At 41.0% G+C, this 17251-nt stretch overlaps 1 protein-coding gene across 1 annotated transcript in view; it reads left to right on the forward strand.

Moving 5' to 3' along the window:
• Positions 1-17251, forward strand: part of SND1 (staphylococcal nuclease and tudor domain containing 1) — a 427097-nt gene that overhangs the window by 143587 nt on the left and 266259 nt on the right. Inside the window, exon 11 of the mRNA XM_090287466.1 lies at positions 7733-7822. Within this exon, the coding sequence (XP_090143592.1) occupies positions 7733-7822 (90 nt within the window). The remainder of the gene's footprint in view (positions 1-7732; positions 7823-17251) is intronic.

A 17251-nucleotide genomic window follows, 5' to 3' on the forward strand; every position in this document is an offset into this window, starting at 1 on the left:
ATAAACTGTGTTGCATTGTTGTAAATTTGTGACTTACCCAGACCTTATCTCCCTATTGACCATTAAGAGGTTTTTTGTTGTTGGGAGAATGAAACAGAGCTGATTGGGAAATAAAATACTTCCGGGGGAAATGTTTGGGTATATGCATCTTCTCTGTATGGCCGCTTAGGTATAGTGGTGCAGGTATCTTCCATTTAGCCAATGTGGTTACAATTTTGAACTTTTCCCACCTGCTGATTATAGCTTTCTAGCTGCCCACCTACCTTTTATAAAAATGTGCTACCGTATTTGTTAAGGATTATAACATAATGGATGCTCTTATGGATTCTGTCTCCTGGCTGCCGTGGGAATTGGAGGGTCCTTGGTTGTAAATATGCCCAGGGCATGTGGTAATGTTCCTGTTTTTAAGTCTATAATTGAAGTGGAAATCACAGCTTTCGTATATTAAAATGCATGTATGGTAGGGCAACTAGGACTGGCCCATATTTACTGTTTGAAATGTTTTCCGTTTTAAGATTAAAAATCTTTTAAGATCACGTCTGTCCTTATTTCTACAGTAAGTTTCAAGATCTTCATAGAGTATAATTCCACATGGTTACTTTAATATGTTACAGTTCAAATCTCTTTAAAAACAAAAATCAAACTTGTTTTTGACCCTGGTTATTTGAGAGAATGTTTGTAAAGTATTCCCTTCTGCCTTGTGGAAGCATACATCTATGGAAGAAAGTCTTTTATTTTTATTTTTGGAGGGTAAAAGGAAATTTAATGTAATCTTTTATGAGGAAAAGAATGGCCAGTTACTCTGCTGCAGAGGGGAATAAAACTATTTTACAATTTAAAAGGTTGCCCAAACAAAGCTTGGGGTTTTCTATCCCTAAACATTTCTGGCTTAAAAAAAAGCCACTGTTATACAATAATATAACAAACATTTTCTTTTCAGACTTGCTATTATACCACATTTGCTTCCGAGTCTCCTCTTTCAAAGCAATAAAACCATACAGAAGAAGTTGAAAGCCCCTGCGTACTCATCCTCAGCCCCATTTCTTTCTCCCTTTCCTTTTCTCTTTTCCACTGCACATCCACACCAGGAACCATTACTTTTCATTCTGTATTCCAACATTGTTATTCTTTTGTTGCTTATGTAGCTCTATGAAGAATGGTGTCCGTGTCTGGTTTTAGTCCGTATTTCAATGGAATTTACTATATCATTCTACAACTTGTTTTTCTTCTCAGTATTTTTAAAATTTGTTCATTTATTGTGTTGCTCTAATTCAGCTTAACTCTCTGTGGTATTCTCGTCGTCGTCGTCGGCAGCCGTCCGTCTCGAGAGACGATGGTGTAGCTTCTTAAGAGTCTATCTGCACCGCCGAGAATGGCTGTGCAGTCCGACTCGGGAGTGACACGGTATCTGTCTCCTCCCGTGTTGAATCGACATCTTGCGATGACGCTGGAGTGTCCTCTCCAGTGAAGCTGAAGCTACAGAGCCTGGGCAGGGTGATGTGGAGGGTCTGCTGTTGCCCATGCAGCAGACCCCCCCTCTCCTCGCAGCTGAAGGGTCCAAGGGAAAGACGGAGTCAATACAGCTTGGCTTCAGGTGCGCCGCAGGAGTTGCCGGTGTTGACTACAACGTCAAACCGCCTTAGGGACTCCGGCTCCCGATTTTCTGTCGGGGTTTACTCCCTTAGCCTTTTCCCCTGAAGAGGTATGCCGCAAGGCAGCGGAGATTTTTTGGAGTCAGAGTTTTCCTTCTCTGATGTGCCCTGACTGGAAGATCGAACCAGCGACACTTAGCTCGCAGGCCGACGCTCAATCCACTGAGCCAAACCAGCCAGGAATTTATGTTCAGTATACATTTTAACATACGTATATATCCATGAAACCCTGTAATGCTATTCTACTCTGTGACTATACCATAAACAGTATTAACTTGAAGGCTGAGGCTTGTCTTGCATATGTGAGACTTTTCTAGGGTAAACATCTACTTGTAAGTAGAATTTCCCAATCATAGGAGTGCAGTTCTTGAACTTTTACGAATGATGCCAAGGAGCTCCATGCCAAGGTGCCACAGTAGTTAAATCATTTTATAATCCCAACTGTGGCTCAAGGGCACTCCCATGTCCCTACGTTCTCACATTTAAAAATTTTGCCAATATAATGGATATCCTGTAGTATCTCAATTTACACTTCCCTGATTATAAATGAATGACATGTTTGTCTCATACCCAGTGTTCAGTCGGAGTTCTTTTGAACAGGTATGCCTATTCATACCTTTTACCAATTCTTCTGTTGAGTTGTTTCTTTTTTTTTTTTTTCTAGTTCTTCCTACTTTAATGAGTAAATTGAAGTAATCAGAAGACAACTTCCAGTGACTTACTACTAACATCTACCCACCTGATAGTACCCGCCTCCACATACCTAAATGTGAACTATTGGTACTTCTATGTAAAGCCGCCTCTCCTTGCCTATTTAAGGGCTTTGCTTTAGCATTTCTCTCCTCTGCACTACTTTATCACTTGTTTGCTCTACTGGACCATTGCTGGTTATTGTTCCCATCTAAAATCAAAAACAAAAGCACCGTCTCTTCACCCTGTTTATTTTGCCTCTTTGTACTCGTTTATGGCACAGTTTTCAAAAGCATTGTTATGTTCTTGCTTTCTGCAGTTCTTCTCTCCGCATTCCTAGTTCTAGTTCCAGGTAGGCTTTGGGGCCTGCTGCTCCACCAAAATCATTCTTGTCACGTTGCTGACGACCCACACCTAGCCTAATCCAACGTGCAGATCTTAGTCCTCGCCTCACTCGCCCTGCTGCATTTGGCACAGTAGGTCATTCCCTCCTTCTGAATTCCCTTCCTTTGCTTGGCTTCTAGGACAGAACCTTGGTCATTTCATCCTATTCGGCTCACTGTTGCTCTTTCTAGGTCTCCTTTACCTCTGAACATTACCATGCCTCAAGGCTCAGGCCTTGGTCCTTTTCAGTCTCTTTTAAAATACCACCTGTGTGCCAGCAACTTCCAAATGTATGTCTTCAGTTTAGACCTTTCTTCCAAACTCCACACTTGCATATCCCACTGCCTTCTCAATTTCTCCACTTGGAAGCTGAGCATGTCTATTGCATCCACTCTCTGGTCTGCTCTACCTGTGGTCTTCCCCATCTCATTTGGTGGCCTCGCCTGCACTTCATTTGCCTAGGAGTCATCCTTGACTCCTCACTTTCTTTCACAGCTTATATTCTATCTACTTTCTAAATATATCCAGATTCTGATATCCTATTTCCCTTACTGTTGCCTCTTTGATGTGATCTACCATCATTCCCTTCCCAGATTATTTGTCATAATCTCATAATTGGTCTCCCTTTGCTCTGCTTTTTCTTTACTATAGTATCATTTCTCAACACAGCGACCAAAGTAATTTTTTCAAATGTTAAGTCAGACCTGAGCCTTTGTCTCCTTCAGCTGTCCCCCTGTATACTCTGCTGTAGTCACAGTGGTGTCTTTGCTGTCCCTTGAACTCACCTGGCATGCTCCCAACTCAAGGCCTTTGCATTGGTGTTCTCTCTTTCTCCAGACGATGACATCTCATACCTCTGAGTCTTTGCTAAAACGTAACGTGGTCAGGGTAGGCCTCACTGAAGTGATTACAGCTGTGGCCCTGCTCCTCTGTTCCCTCTCATTCTACTCTGCCATCTTTATCCATTTCACTTACCAGCTGCTAAGAGTCTGTACTTTAGCCTGTCACTTTGTTCATGATGCTTTTTTAGTAAAGGATTTTTTAAATTTAGTGGAGTCACATTTATCAAGCTCTTTTTTTCATAATTGTTTGTGTTTATTCAGCCTTGCTTAATAAATCTTGCAGTACCTCAAGATCATTAGATTATTTGGATAGTTTTTTGGCAACTGCGTGGGCTAGATAAAATTAGACCTAAATAAGGGTTGAAAATAAGGCCTTGATTGGAGGTCCCTTCCATTCCCTCCAAATAAGACCTTATTTTGGCAATCAACCAAAAGTGACCTTCCTATAAAAATGCCAAGCTGTCTTTAGATGCTGAGATGTGGGCATTGGGCCTCCCTCCCAAACCCTGAGAGGTACAGAGAACTGAAGTTATCTAATGTGAGTCATTGCAGGGCCTGCCTACAATGTCATTTCTCAGGATGTACAATTATTACAGCACATATTGGTTGTGTATTGTCCACCTACCAATGCATAATAGAAAAGCATTCTTTTCTATTTTTATTTAAAAAAATATTCTCATGTAAATTAGAACATAAACTAGACAGTCCTTTTTAGCAGGCAAGATTTAGCTAAGTCCTGGTTTCTCTGAATACATTCCATACTTCAATTGCCTCCTAGAGATTTCAAAGGCTTTTATGTACCTGGTAATTTGGAGGAATTGCTTTTATTTTATAGTTTCCCGGGGACTTCTAATATCTCTCTTATAAGATGCTTGCAGGTGTCAATAACTGCTAGCTCTGAAGGGTTAGAGTAACGAGATCATTCTGTTTTCACTTGTGATATCTTTTTTACAGCTTGTAGTATTCTTTTCTAGTTTCACGAGAGACATAATTGGACTCCAATGTTGCCCTGTGTTTTATTGGGATGTTTGTTGGTGTGCTATTTGTTTTCTTCATTCTTTTGAGGATATTTGGTCTTGGACCAGTCCTGTTGAGTGTCTTCAGAAAAAGGATTCTTGTTCAGATAGCCATTTTCACACATTTAGATGCACCTCATCTCATGTTCTGCATTTCAGTGCTTCTTGGAACTGTATTTCTTACCTTTCATTTATTATTTTTGGAGTTTCAGTCAGAGTATAGCATTAGTGTTTCAGAATCAGTAGGGTATGGTTCAGATACTCAGATTCTGTGGCATATCATAAGGCTATGCAAGGTAAATGTTGATATTTTGTTCATTTTTAAAAATGTTCACTTGGCTGTTTTCACACAGCTATTTTCTGTAAATAGTTTGTCTTTTCTTGCTTGGTGAATATGAATACATTGGCACGTCTTTGTTCCTGAGGGCTGATTCTGATAACCATTGATTTTGTGTTTATTAAAAATCCTCTTCATTACTGTCACCTCACATCTTCTGTCTAGCAAGTATTCTTACTGTGTCATTGAGTTTCATCATAAACTATTTTATAGCTTACCTCTTACACCCAGCTCCTCAGTAGTGACCCACTAATTTCATTTGGCTGCCTGGATGTTTATCAAAATACCCCTAATTCTGTACATCTGCCCTAGTGTTACTCAACTCTTCCTCTAGCCAGGCAGCTTTCATCTCTCTCACTGTTCTTATTATTTTCTATAAGAAAACGTCAGTGTTATGTTAGTAAAGATTTTGGTGTTAGGGCCATATCTTATTTATTAGACAGTGATCATGATGCCTGAGGACCTTGATCAGAGGTTGGCCATCCCAGTTGTTTCTCTGTAGAATATGTGGGTTCCCACATATCATCTGGGGGAAGAAACTCACCTTCATTTGTGAAGGTGCCTTAACTTCCTAGGTGGGCATTGGAGTGATGCTGCTGCCCTTTTTTTTTTTTTAAAAAAAAGCAGAAGTAGAAAAGATAGTTGGAGGATGATGAATATGAAGCTCAAACTCAAAGAATTACCTACGTTTTGATAAAGAGAGTTTCTTGGTGATATCAATGAACTGAAGTGTTTGAATGATATGTTCTGACTTCAGTATTTTCATTAGGATTAGTTTAAGTATAGGGTATTAGAATGAGAAAGAATAATTATTGAGGAGTAGTTGGCTATTAAAAATAACAATTTAAATACTTTTTGAATATAAAATGGGTTTTACAAAGATAATCTTGTTTTGTCAGGTGGGTAATAGATGGCAAAGGCAGGCTTGGTGGACTAACCGTACAGCATGGGGGGAAACAACAGCGTACATCTAGGTTATGAGTTAGTCCTTGATTTTCCCCTTTCTTTGTGAATTATTTTCAAATACTGTCTGGGTCCTAGAGATTCACAAATCTGTACAACTATTTATTGAGTATGTACTGTGAGGGAGGTACTGTACTTGGTGGTGAAGTCACAGAAAACAACAGAAATGGAGAGGGTCTCTGTCTTTATGGCACTTAGGAGCTAGAGGGAGAGAGAGATTTCAGTAATTATACCAACGGATCCAGCCAACATTGTCCTACTTCTCATGCACATGCTCTAACCCTCCTCACTCCCATAAAGGCAAACTTCTCTTGACTTCAAATGCCTGTTATCATGACTTAGAATATTGGATTCCTCCTCTTTTATCCCCTATATCCATTTTGTAGTCGGTTCCCTGGCTGGTTTGGCTCAGTGGATTGAGCATCGGCCTGCGAGCTAAGTGTCGCTGGTTCGATCTTCCAGTCAGGGCACATCAGAGAAGGAAAACTCTGACTCCAAAAAACCTCCGCTGCCTTGCGACATACTTCTTCAGGGGAAAGGCTAAGGGAGTAAACCCCGACAGAAAATCGGGAGCCGGAGTCCCTAAGGCGGTTTGACGTTGTAGTCAACACCGGCAACTCCTGCGGTGCACCTGAAGCCAAGCTGTATTGACTCCGTCTTTCCCTTGGACCCTTCAGCTGCGAAGAGAGGGGGGGTCTGCTGCATGGGCAACAGCAGACCCTCCATATCACCCTGCCCAGGCTCTGTAGCTTCAGCTCCACTGGAGAGGACACTCCAGCGTCATCGCAAGATGTCGATTCAACACGGGAGGAGACAGATACCGTGTCACTCCCGAGTCGGACTGCACAACCATTCTCGGCGGTGCAGATAGACTCTTAAGAAGCTACACCATCGTCTCTCGAGACGGACGGCTGCCGACGAGTCGGTTCCTTTTAATTCATTTCTTAAAAATAGTTCTTGTATCTCGTCATATCCTACCCATTTTCAGTTCTGTCACCTTCATCTAGACCCTCTTTCATATTCTCAAAGTTAATTGCTTAGAGCAATAACCTATTTTTGGAGAAGTCTAGGACCCATGAGATGATGAAGTGTGTTTTTATATTTGTGTGTGTGTGTTGAAATACTATTTACTTCTGCCTTTCTCCTTTTGTTCGTTCTGTTTTTTTTTTTTAAATCCAGTTTTCTTCCTAGTTTTTTCCTATTCTGCAAACTCACATGAAGTCCCACCTTGTCAGTGAAACCTTTTCTGATTACATCTTTCCACTTACCTGAATTCTTATTGTACTTAGTCCCTAGTTTATATCATACAATTTAGCATTTATTCAAAACTGCTTTGTGTTGCTATTTCTCTTCTGCAGGCTTCCTTCTGTTACTCTGTTAGGTTACGAGAACTTTTAATCCGTGATTATAACATACTTACAGAGTGCATTGTATGGAGCTAATAGTTGGTAGGCACTTAATAAAGACTTATAGAATAGAATTAGATTTATGGTAGATCTAAAATATTTCAAGGGCCCTAATACTTACTGAGCTTCTTCTGTATAAGTTTATGTAGGTATTTTCCTGTTGATTGAACATTTAGGTTGTTTCCACATTGAGTAATTACAGACATTCCATTGCTTGTTTTTGAGCCTGTCACGTAAATAAGATATTCTTATTCCCTATAAAGAATTTCGACCAAATATTAATCATTTACTATGTATCTAGTACTTATTTAATATTGGTGATACTAAGAAGTAGAGAGCATATTTCACTGCATTCTAGTATTTTGTGCTATTGGCCGTGTTCATTTGTGTTTTGTGTATTTTTTATCTTCATTCCTTATGTGCTATTTTATTTTGCTTTTAGGATAAGAACAAGAAATTACGCCCCCTGTATGACATTCCCTACATGTTTGAAGCCCGGGAATTTCTTCGAAAGAAGCTTATTGGGAAAAAGGCAAGTGATGATAAATATATTTTCAAATGGGTGGAGATTATTTTAAACTGACCCTTGTGATGGACTCTCAGAGACCAGCAGATGACACTTCTCGAGCAAGTCAGGCGGAATTACCTTGCTATGTAGAGAGATGTCCTATATATATATATATATATATATATATATATATCAGGGAGTGGTATCCCTGGGGAGAGGTTTAAAATTGGGGCCTTGACCACAGTGTGGTTGCCAAAAGTCTCACAACACGTTCTTTCCAGGGTCCAGGCTCAGTTCCAGTTTCAATAATTGCATATTGCCCTGACCTCCGTCACTTGGCTCTCTTGTTCTCTCCAGCTGCCTCCGTTAAAAGTCCGTGCTGCAGGATTTGCTAGTGAGAAATGGTTAGCACTTTTTTTCTGCCTTCCCGACTTCTGAGGGGTAGGCTGGCTCTGGAAGAGAAGAGGTCTCTCCTGGAATAGGAGCATGCCTCTGTGGGGAGGGAGTGTGGGCGTGGTGTCCTGTGGAGCCTTTTTAGTAGCACATTGGCTTTCTAGTCTTGTGCAGCAGCTCAGAGGCCCTCAGAGTGCTTTTCCTTGTGTTCTTGGAGCATAATATTCTATAACCAGCTGCAGAATTTGCCATTCTAGTAATGAGCTTCCGAGTTCCCCTTTATTTTTCCTGACCCATCCACCGTAAGTATCTTGGGCGGTTTGTTGTGTCCTGGATAAACAAAAGAAATGAATGGGATTGTTCCTTTGGTAGTTGAAGTAACTCTGTTCAGGGAGGGACTGTAATTGTCTCTTTCTTACTCTGATTCCGTGGGGATTCTTGCAGGCAATGTCATGTGTTGGGCCAGTTTTTAGTTTATCTTCAGAAAGGTAAGGCCATTTTGCTATATGCCTGGCCTTAATACATTGAAGCAGTATTAACATTCTTTACCTAAATGTAGATTTTTAAACTATTGGTGATATGACAGGCTTGATAAGGCTTTGGCTTTTGAACTAGTGCCAAAATAATGAATAATAAATATATCACCAATTTTATTATACCCCATAGCCACTAGATAAATTATAGCAAGAGATTTTGAAGTTGGGCGTAAGGTGAAATTGCTAATTTTGAGGTAGAGGAAGCAAACTGGATTCCCTAAAATAAGTATTAAATCTCCTCAGGTTCCTTCAGAGAATAGGCTCATTTGTCATTGTATAAACCTTGACAGAATGCTGTGTTCATTCATGAAGTGTGATGCGAATGATGGCTTTAAGCGTCTTTCAATTTCTGGGTCTCCTGTTATCTGATCTAATGTCTAACATCTCTATTTCACCAAGTTGATATCATATCACTCATTTACCGGCTCATAAACAATAGCATAGAGACAAATAAGGAATTCCTTCACATGTGTGGATTTTATTGAAATCCATCCAAAATCACATTGAAAGGAATGGCAGCCCATATTTGATTCATGAGCAGCCCGTCGTGTGGCATGTTATGACATCCACCTGGTTTCTTTGAAGATTGCTCTTTCCTTATTCTCTTTCATCCCTGGGAACATAGATCACAGTTTATTGCAGCAGCTGCTGACTGGTCCTATAAGGTGGCCCAGGGTTTGGCTCTCAAACCATGTGCCAGGCCTTTTGTAAAGTCCTCTATCTCAGGATAAAAGGACTGACCTCAAATGTCAGATATGGTGGCATTTCTTAAGCAATTAGGACCCTTCTTGGTGGGAGAAGCCTCATTTGCTGGTTCCTCTGCATCAGAACTGATTGGATTCTGTTTGTGCTGCGCCCAAGTTTTGTCCCCAGCCCAAGTTTTGTCCCCCACGGTGACATTGTGTAAATGATGAATACTGTATGCCTGCGTAGGGAGTAGGATACAGCTCAGCTCTGCTGGGCTGGAACATTCCTGATGCGAACTGCTTTTCCTGACTCACCACCTGAAACCACTTGCCTGTCTTCTGGGGCCGTCAGTTGCGACAGCAAACACCCATGCGCTCTTGAGTCTGAGAGCAGGCAGGGCAGTCGCTGCCTCAGGGGGGTGGCTAGCACATCACCGCACATTTCTGCCAATTCCCTTCAGACCGCTGCAGCTGTTCGGCATGGCACATGGTGATTAAGAGGCACCGAGAGGGAGCCTGTGAGCCTGTGTGCACGAAAGCTGATTAGGGCAGACTGTCACAGCTTAAGCAAGATAATGGAGATAAAATCATCTTCTCTGTCCAGACTATTATTTGACCATCTCAGAGAGTCTCTAATATGACAGTTTTGAGTAGTTTCTGGAATGCAGAGCAATAAGATTGAAGGTAAACTGCTAAGGTGCTTTGCTAGGTTCAGTGGCCTCCATTTCAGTTATGGAAATTCACTTTGATTCACTTCCAAGATTTAATTCTGGCTAAGTGCCTTAATTAAAGTAACTATGCACCTCCCTGAGCCTTGGTTTTATCACTTGTGAACTGGGAATATTATTTGCCTACCGTCTCTCATGGGTTAGTTATGAAATTCTAGGATGATGGTAATCCTTCCAGATGCCAGTAAGATATATTGTTTTGTTTTAATAATGCTGCTTTCGCTTTCGTATAGAAGTCCAGCACAACTTTACTTTTTCAGTTATGTGTTTTTATTTTATCTATTGTATTGTTTTACTGGTTCTGGGGTCAGGAGATGTAAATGAGTGTGCAACTGATTTGACTGTCATCAACCCATTTCACAGACTTAGGTGGTACCTGGTTAGATCTGACATCAGGGTTCGAGCTTCCACAAAATGAGTGCGTGTGTTTTCTCTGATTTGAGGGAGAGGTAGGGTCTGAGTGTTACCTGGAAGGTTTCAGAAGCTGTAGGAATTGCTCTACAGCCTGGTAGAATGCCCTCCCCATATCCTGTTTACCATCTGCCATCTGTGCTTTCACTGAGATCTTGACTAAGGAATGTGCATTGTCTTCATTGTTTTGCTAATTTCTTCTGGGTTCTTCATGACCCTAGTAGAGTGGAGAATTGGAATCTATGGTGAGTTGAACATGTCTTTTAGTTCTCCAGAATGACATCCCAGGTGTATATAAGATGGTGAGATTGAACCAGGGCTGTAGTTCCCTTCTTAGAGGACTGTGTTTCTGTGTGTACATGTTTTTTCTTAATGCTTAGACAAGTCGGCACATGGAAAGCAGGTTTGTGTGCCTGTCCTTTTTCTCTCAGTAAAATAAGGTACTACTAATGAATTTTCCCCAACTATCTCAGAGCATCTCTAAAGTAGAATCTTGGTATTTATCTGTTTAATATAGTATTTACAAATGACATAATTACAGTTATTACCACGGGAACAACTGTGTTCAAAGTTGTAACTGGTTTAGGCAATTGAAGGGCCAAAAGTGGTGTATGAGATGGGATTGCATGAAGCCGGGATGCAGTGAAGCATCTGCCCTGGTAGTAGATGCTCAGCCCAAGCTTTCCTGTCTCCAGCAACCTCTGCCCAGAAATACATGTCTGTTCCTTAAATGTTTTTGCCACTGTTTCTATTGCATAAGCAAAATTTGGGAATGAGACTTATTTGCAAACAGATGACAATATATGGTTTTTAAAAGAACAAGGGTCTCTCTCTTTTTTTTTTTTAATCATCACCCGAGGATATGTTTTTATTGGTTTTAGAGAAAGAGAAGGGTGTTGGGGGTGAGGGGAGTGAGGGGGGTGAGGGGAGTGAGAGAGAAACATATCAGTTGCCTCTTGTATGCACCTCGACCAGGGATTGAACCTGCAGCCTGGGTATGTGTCCTACTACCTTTAGGTATATGGGATGATGCTCCAACCAACAGAGCCACTCAGTCAGGGCTAGGCTGACTCTTTATTAGGCATTTTTCTTGATAAATACAGATGTTTGGGAAGCTGTGGGACTGTGAATAATTTAGGATATGATTTCAAATTCATATTGCTTTAGATGGTTCTCTTTTCAAAACCTGTCTTTTCTAAACCTGGCTTTCCTGAGGTCCATACTAATGGGGGTTTGGCGCACTTTGGGGATGGGCAGGAATGACCTCCCTGTGTGCCAGACATAATAAATCCAGCACATTCCAAACTGAGCTCATGCTATCCTGTCAGGAAATCTGGTCTCCTTGGTGTTCTGGGAGTCACACCACTGTCTGTTGCTGTTGGAGACATCTCTGACACCCTGTCTTCCCGTACCCCTCACATTCCAGTTTCTCCCCAGCTCCTGCTGGGTGTATGCGTGAGTGTTTCCTCTTTTCGTTAAACTGCTGCTGCCCTGTCTTACATCTCCTCTCAGCTGGACTTCTGTAGTCTTTTTACTGCTTTTCCCACAGCCATTCTTTCTCACTGCAGTCCATTCTGCACCTACAGCTAAAGGGAGCTTTACAAATGATCATTACACCGTGCTCCTTCTTTGTCTAAGACTAATGGCTTCCCGTTGCTTCCTGTGGCGAACAAGGCCCGCCATCATCTGGTCCCGGCCTGCTTCTCAGATGTAACCCCCACCCTCTTTCTGGCCCACCTTCTGGCCACATTTCTGGTCTTCATTAAGTTTCTGAAATGCATGATGCCCCCTCGCATCTCAGGGCTTTTGCACCTACAGTTTCTTTTATTTGGGATGTCCTCTTTTCTAAGTTTCTCTCATCTATTTACCTTATGCTTATACTTTAGATTCATAGTAGTAAATGTTACTTTCTGGGAGTTCTTCTTGAATAACCACCCCCCCCCACATTAATCTCTACATAGTTTTTCACATCTTAATGTATTTGAAAGTCTATGTGTTAATATCTATCTATCTTGTTAGATTTATTAGGCAGATTAGGGCTCACATCTGTTTTGCTCACCACTCCAGGGCCTCATACATACAGTTTATGGTGTGGAGTAGGTGTTCAGTAAATTTCTACTAAAATAATTAACTTTAGGGGCTAAAGGAGACACTGCAGTGAAGGTTGTGGATCCAGATAAGAATACATAAAGGGAGGTAGAAGTAGGGCCCACTTGACTTGTGGAAGGTTAGCATCATGTGCAGAAGCAGCATGAGATTGCCTCTTCATTTCAGAACTCCCAGGTCAGTCTGGAAATGGCTGATACTATTATCTATGTAAATGATACTATCTTTATTTTGAGTTAATGTGCTTTTATGAATCTAGTTGGCAGTCCAGCTACTGTAACTAGTTTTATTTCCTTGGGATATAATAACCTGAATGTCTAAGTCCACTCTAGAAGATGTGACTCATTTGTAGTTTGCTGAATACCTTTAAGATTTTCATGCCTTTCCAGTTTGTACTGTGAACTAGACAGGTTTCGTAAAACAATTTATATAATGCTCATTCCAGCTTAGTGGGGACAGGGCTGTCATTTACTGAGTTTCTTTATGGTAAACTCTGACTGTTTCCACCTTTATTGAATTGTCACCTCCACCCCTGCATACAAGATGTATAGTATATCATTTTACAGGTGAAGAAACTGACGCTCATAGAAATTAAGTATTCTACCCAGGTGTCTATGCTTTTAATTGCTATGCTAAATTAGAGGCCATCTAGAAAGGCCTGCTTCCCTCTGTGTGTGCTGAATCATGTGCCGATAGCCAGGATCGTGTTTCTTTTTGGAATAATGTCAGTTCTTGTATAGAACACATAACTCCATGCTACAAGAAGTTCTTTCTCTTGAGCTGTGTTATCCTAGTGTACAGATATCAGCAGGTGGTAAAGGCACCATAGATCAGCCCTCTGAATGCTTTCAGCCCACTAGACATTATCTCATTAGTCTTTGAGGTGTCCCTGTGAAGTGACATCTCATCAAATTGTTCTTCAGAGAAAGCAGTGTCAGATTACATGTTCTTCTAGTTACACAAATAACGGGAGGTCATAGGTAACATTGCTAAGCCAATGTTGAAGTTTGATTTCCTCTTCTCTTCAATCTCTTGGTGTAGATGAGACTTCTGGGAGAAGGAAATGGACAGGCTGCTTTTTATCTTGGCCTAGCGCCAGGGAGAGATGGAGGAGCAATCTCGATGCTCCTTCCCCTGTGCAAGGACAGCTCTGAAGGTACCAGGAATAACATTCACTCAGCTTCTGAGAGCTCTTCAAGGGCATGGAGCTTTCTTGAGGACTGCTTCACTCTTTTTCTGGCTATTTAACAGGGCTGTGCTTTTTCTTAAAAACACTTGTGTTTCTTTCTTTTGTGGTGTGTTACTTAATCAGCTGTGCTAAGTGCAAAGCTGGCAGTAGGGTATTCTTGTTCTTAATTACCTCTGGTGCATTTTAGTTTGGTTCTTATAAACATTTTCTTTGTCATCTCCACATTTTTCACTTCATATTAATTTGATTCACTCATACTATGGAAAAGTCCTTTACATTAATGATCAAAACAGGCCCTAAGGTTGTGAACGCATTGTGATTTAAATTGACAGGTTTATACAAGGTTGCTTGTCCTTGCCTTAGTGCCAGCTGTTACCATCAAAGTGGCTGTAAATTTTTTGAATAAATGACTGAAGACGTTCACCAAATCATGAAATGTTTTGAAGGACTTGTAATTTCTGACCATGCCTTTTTCTAGTAAGGCTTCTCCCACTTAGACATGACGGGAATGTGTCAGTATGCTTGGAGACCAGGGGTCATTTTAGATACGCTTTACCCTTTGGGTTTGGGAATAACTCTTGACTCATTAGCTACCTTGTCTGTTGAATAATTAAAAGGAATGACTGTAGAATTGCATGTTTCTGGAAACTGTTGTTCTCAGCAAGGTAGCTTTCTATCTGCTGCCACCTGAACGCACTTTTTGATAATGAGGTCTTGTTTTTTTTTAATTTGCAGATTGTGAAAAGTATCTCTGCTCTTAGGGACTGCCAGGGTGTTGAGCTGAGCACGTAGCTCTTGGGTGAAGTGTGGTATCTGTATGATGTGTATTGTAATATCCTCTTTAGAAAGCATCTCTAAGTTAAACGAAGAAACTAGAACATTCAACTGCATTCCTGGAAACTTCTTCTGTATGCTCACCTGTGGGAAATGATTTATTAGCTATCGGAATCCTTGAGGTTCTAGTATCTTGGTAATAGTCTCATATTGCTTTGCTTATTAATGACTTTCTTCCCTGGACTTCCAAGTTGCTTATAGTTTTCTGGTGAATGTTCTTGTCTTAAGCCACCACTCATGATCTTTACAGCTGGGGTTCTGAAATGTTGTCTTTGGGGCTGGAACTTTCCATGCTTACTCTCTGCAAACTGGGATTTTATTTTAGGGGGAGCTTTATGCTGAATCAGCTCAGCTATGTTTGGGGGTAGAGAGAGGACAGGCTTTTTCCCCCACTTTAAAAATAACCCGTATGTGCTAAAAATCCTATAAAGTGTGCTGAATTGCAAATCTTCCTACTTCCTATACCTCCTGGTTTACAAAGAATAGATTCTTTCCAGTTTGGGCTCAATAATAGTGTATAGAATATTCCGTGTTGTAGAAGAGTAAATGAGACTGAGTGCGGCTGTGCTCAATTGTGAAGGAAATTTTGTTCTTGTCTTACATTTTTTCCTCCACTAGTTTTACCTTCTAATAAGGGTGTAGACAGGGATAGTATATATAACTTTTCTAATAAGAAAATACACATTATTCAGGAGCAGTGAGTCTAATTTTTTTAAGTACTAACTTCTCAGGGTTTCTTTCTGTGCCACCTCTGTTTTAACATTTAGAATTAGGCTAATACCTCCAGTTGCTTGAGTATTTCTTTCCCCAGGGAATGAATAATTTGTGTATGGACAGGAAGGTAGTATGCATAAGTGTCTGTTGGGTCTAAGGTGAAAGTTGTGTCCACTCTTTACCGCTGGGTGACAGAAGTGGTGTTTTAGGGCCACATCTTCATAATTGGGGTCATGGAGTTATAAGCTCAAAATATATGAGCTTCCTTGTTTTAATATGTTTAAATTCTCAGTGAAGCTTTTTTTTCTTAGTTGAATCAAGTTCTTTTATTAACACCTGGAGTTGCCTTCCTGCTTTTACTTTTCTGGTTATATTATCTGTGGCAAATTTTTGGTAATTCTATCCTGTGAGGTTTGCTGGCTTGGACAGTCTTTGCTGGTGCTGTCATGGTGAGAGACGTAGTGGGCTGCTTAGTGTTCCCATCCGAATCGGTGTCATTTTGGAACCTCAGAACGTGGCCTTCGCACATGTAATTAATTAAGTTAAACTGAGATCGTACTGTGTTAGGATGCGCTCTAAACCCGAAGACTGGTGCCTTCATCAGAGGAGGACAGGACACAGAAACAAATAGAAAAAGGCCATGTGAAGTTGGAGGTGCATTTTAAAGTGATGCAGTTGCAAGCCAAGGAACAAGGAGCCACAAGAAGCAAGGAAGAGGCAAGGATAGATTCTCCCCTAGAGCCTCCTGAAGGAGTGTGGCCCTGTCGACACCTTGATTTCAAACTTGAGAGTAAATTTCTGTTGTTTCAAGCTAAAAAGTTTGTGGTACTTTGTTACGGCAACCCCAGGAAAGTAACACAGCAGGAAGGTGGGTTGGCATCTTTATCTTCTGGCCACTTGACTCCTGGCTGGAGTTCCCGTTTCTGGGTAGTTTGCACCTTGAAGGATGAGTGCTGGTATCCACTTACGAAGGCTGCCATAAAGGGAAGGAACATAAAATGGAGTGAAAAGAGCCTCTTCAACAAATGGTGTTGTGAGAACTGGACGGGGACATGCAAAAAAATGAAACTAGACCACCAACTTATACAATACACCAGAATAAACTCAAGATGGATCAAAGACTTAAATGTAAGTAAGGCGTGGCACCATAGAAGTCCTAGAGGAAAACATAGGCAGGAAAATTTCAGATATCCCACGTAGCAACATTTTCACTGATATATCTCCTAAGGCAAGGGAAATAAAGGAAAGAATAAACAAATGGGACTACATCAAACTAAAAAGTTTCTGCTCAGCAAAAGAAAACATCAGCAAGATGGAAAGGGAACCAACCATATGGGAAAACATATTTGCGACTGATACCTCAGACAAGGGACTGATCTCCAAAATATATAAAGAACTTACACGACTCAACACCAAGAAGACAGACAACCCAAATGGGCAAAGGACCTGGACAAACATTTCTCCAAAGAGGACATACAGAGGGTCATTAGACATATGAAAGAATGCTCAACGTCACTAGCCATCAGAGAGATGCAAATAAAAACCACACTGAGATACCACCTCACACCAGTCAGGATGACCATTAGCAAATCAACAAACAACAAGTGCTGGCGAAGATGTGGAGAAAAGGGAACCCTACTGCACTGCTGATGGGAATGCAGACTGGTGCAGCCACTGTGGAAAACAATATGGAATTTCCTCAAAAAACTAAAAATGGAACTGCCTTTTGAACCAGCAATTCCATTGCTAGGATTATATCCAAAGAATCCTGAAATGCCAATTCAAAAGAACCTATGCACCCCTATGTTCATAGCAGCACTATTTACAATAGCCAAGTGCTGGAAACAACCTAAGTG

Source organism: Furipterus horrens, unplaced genomic scaffold (assembly GCF_987537825.1).
Source record: "Furipterus horrens unplaced genomic scaffold, mFurHor1.1.pri manual_scaffold_9, whole genome shotgun sequence".
NCBI classification, from domain to species: Eukaryota; Metazoa; Chordata; class Mammalia; order Chiroptera; family Furipteridae; genus Furipterus; species Furipterus horrens.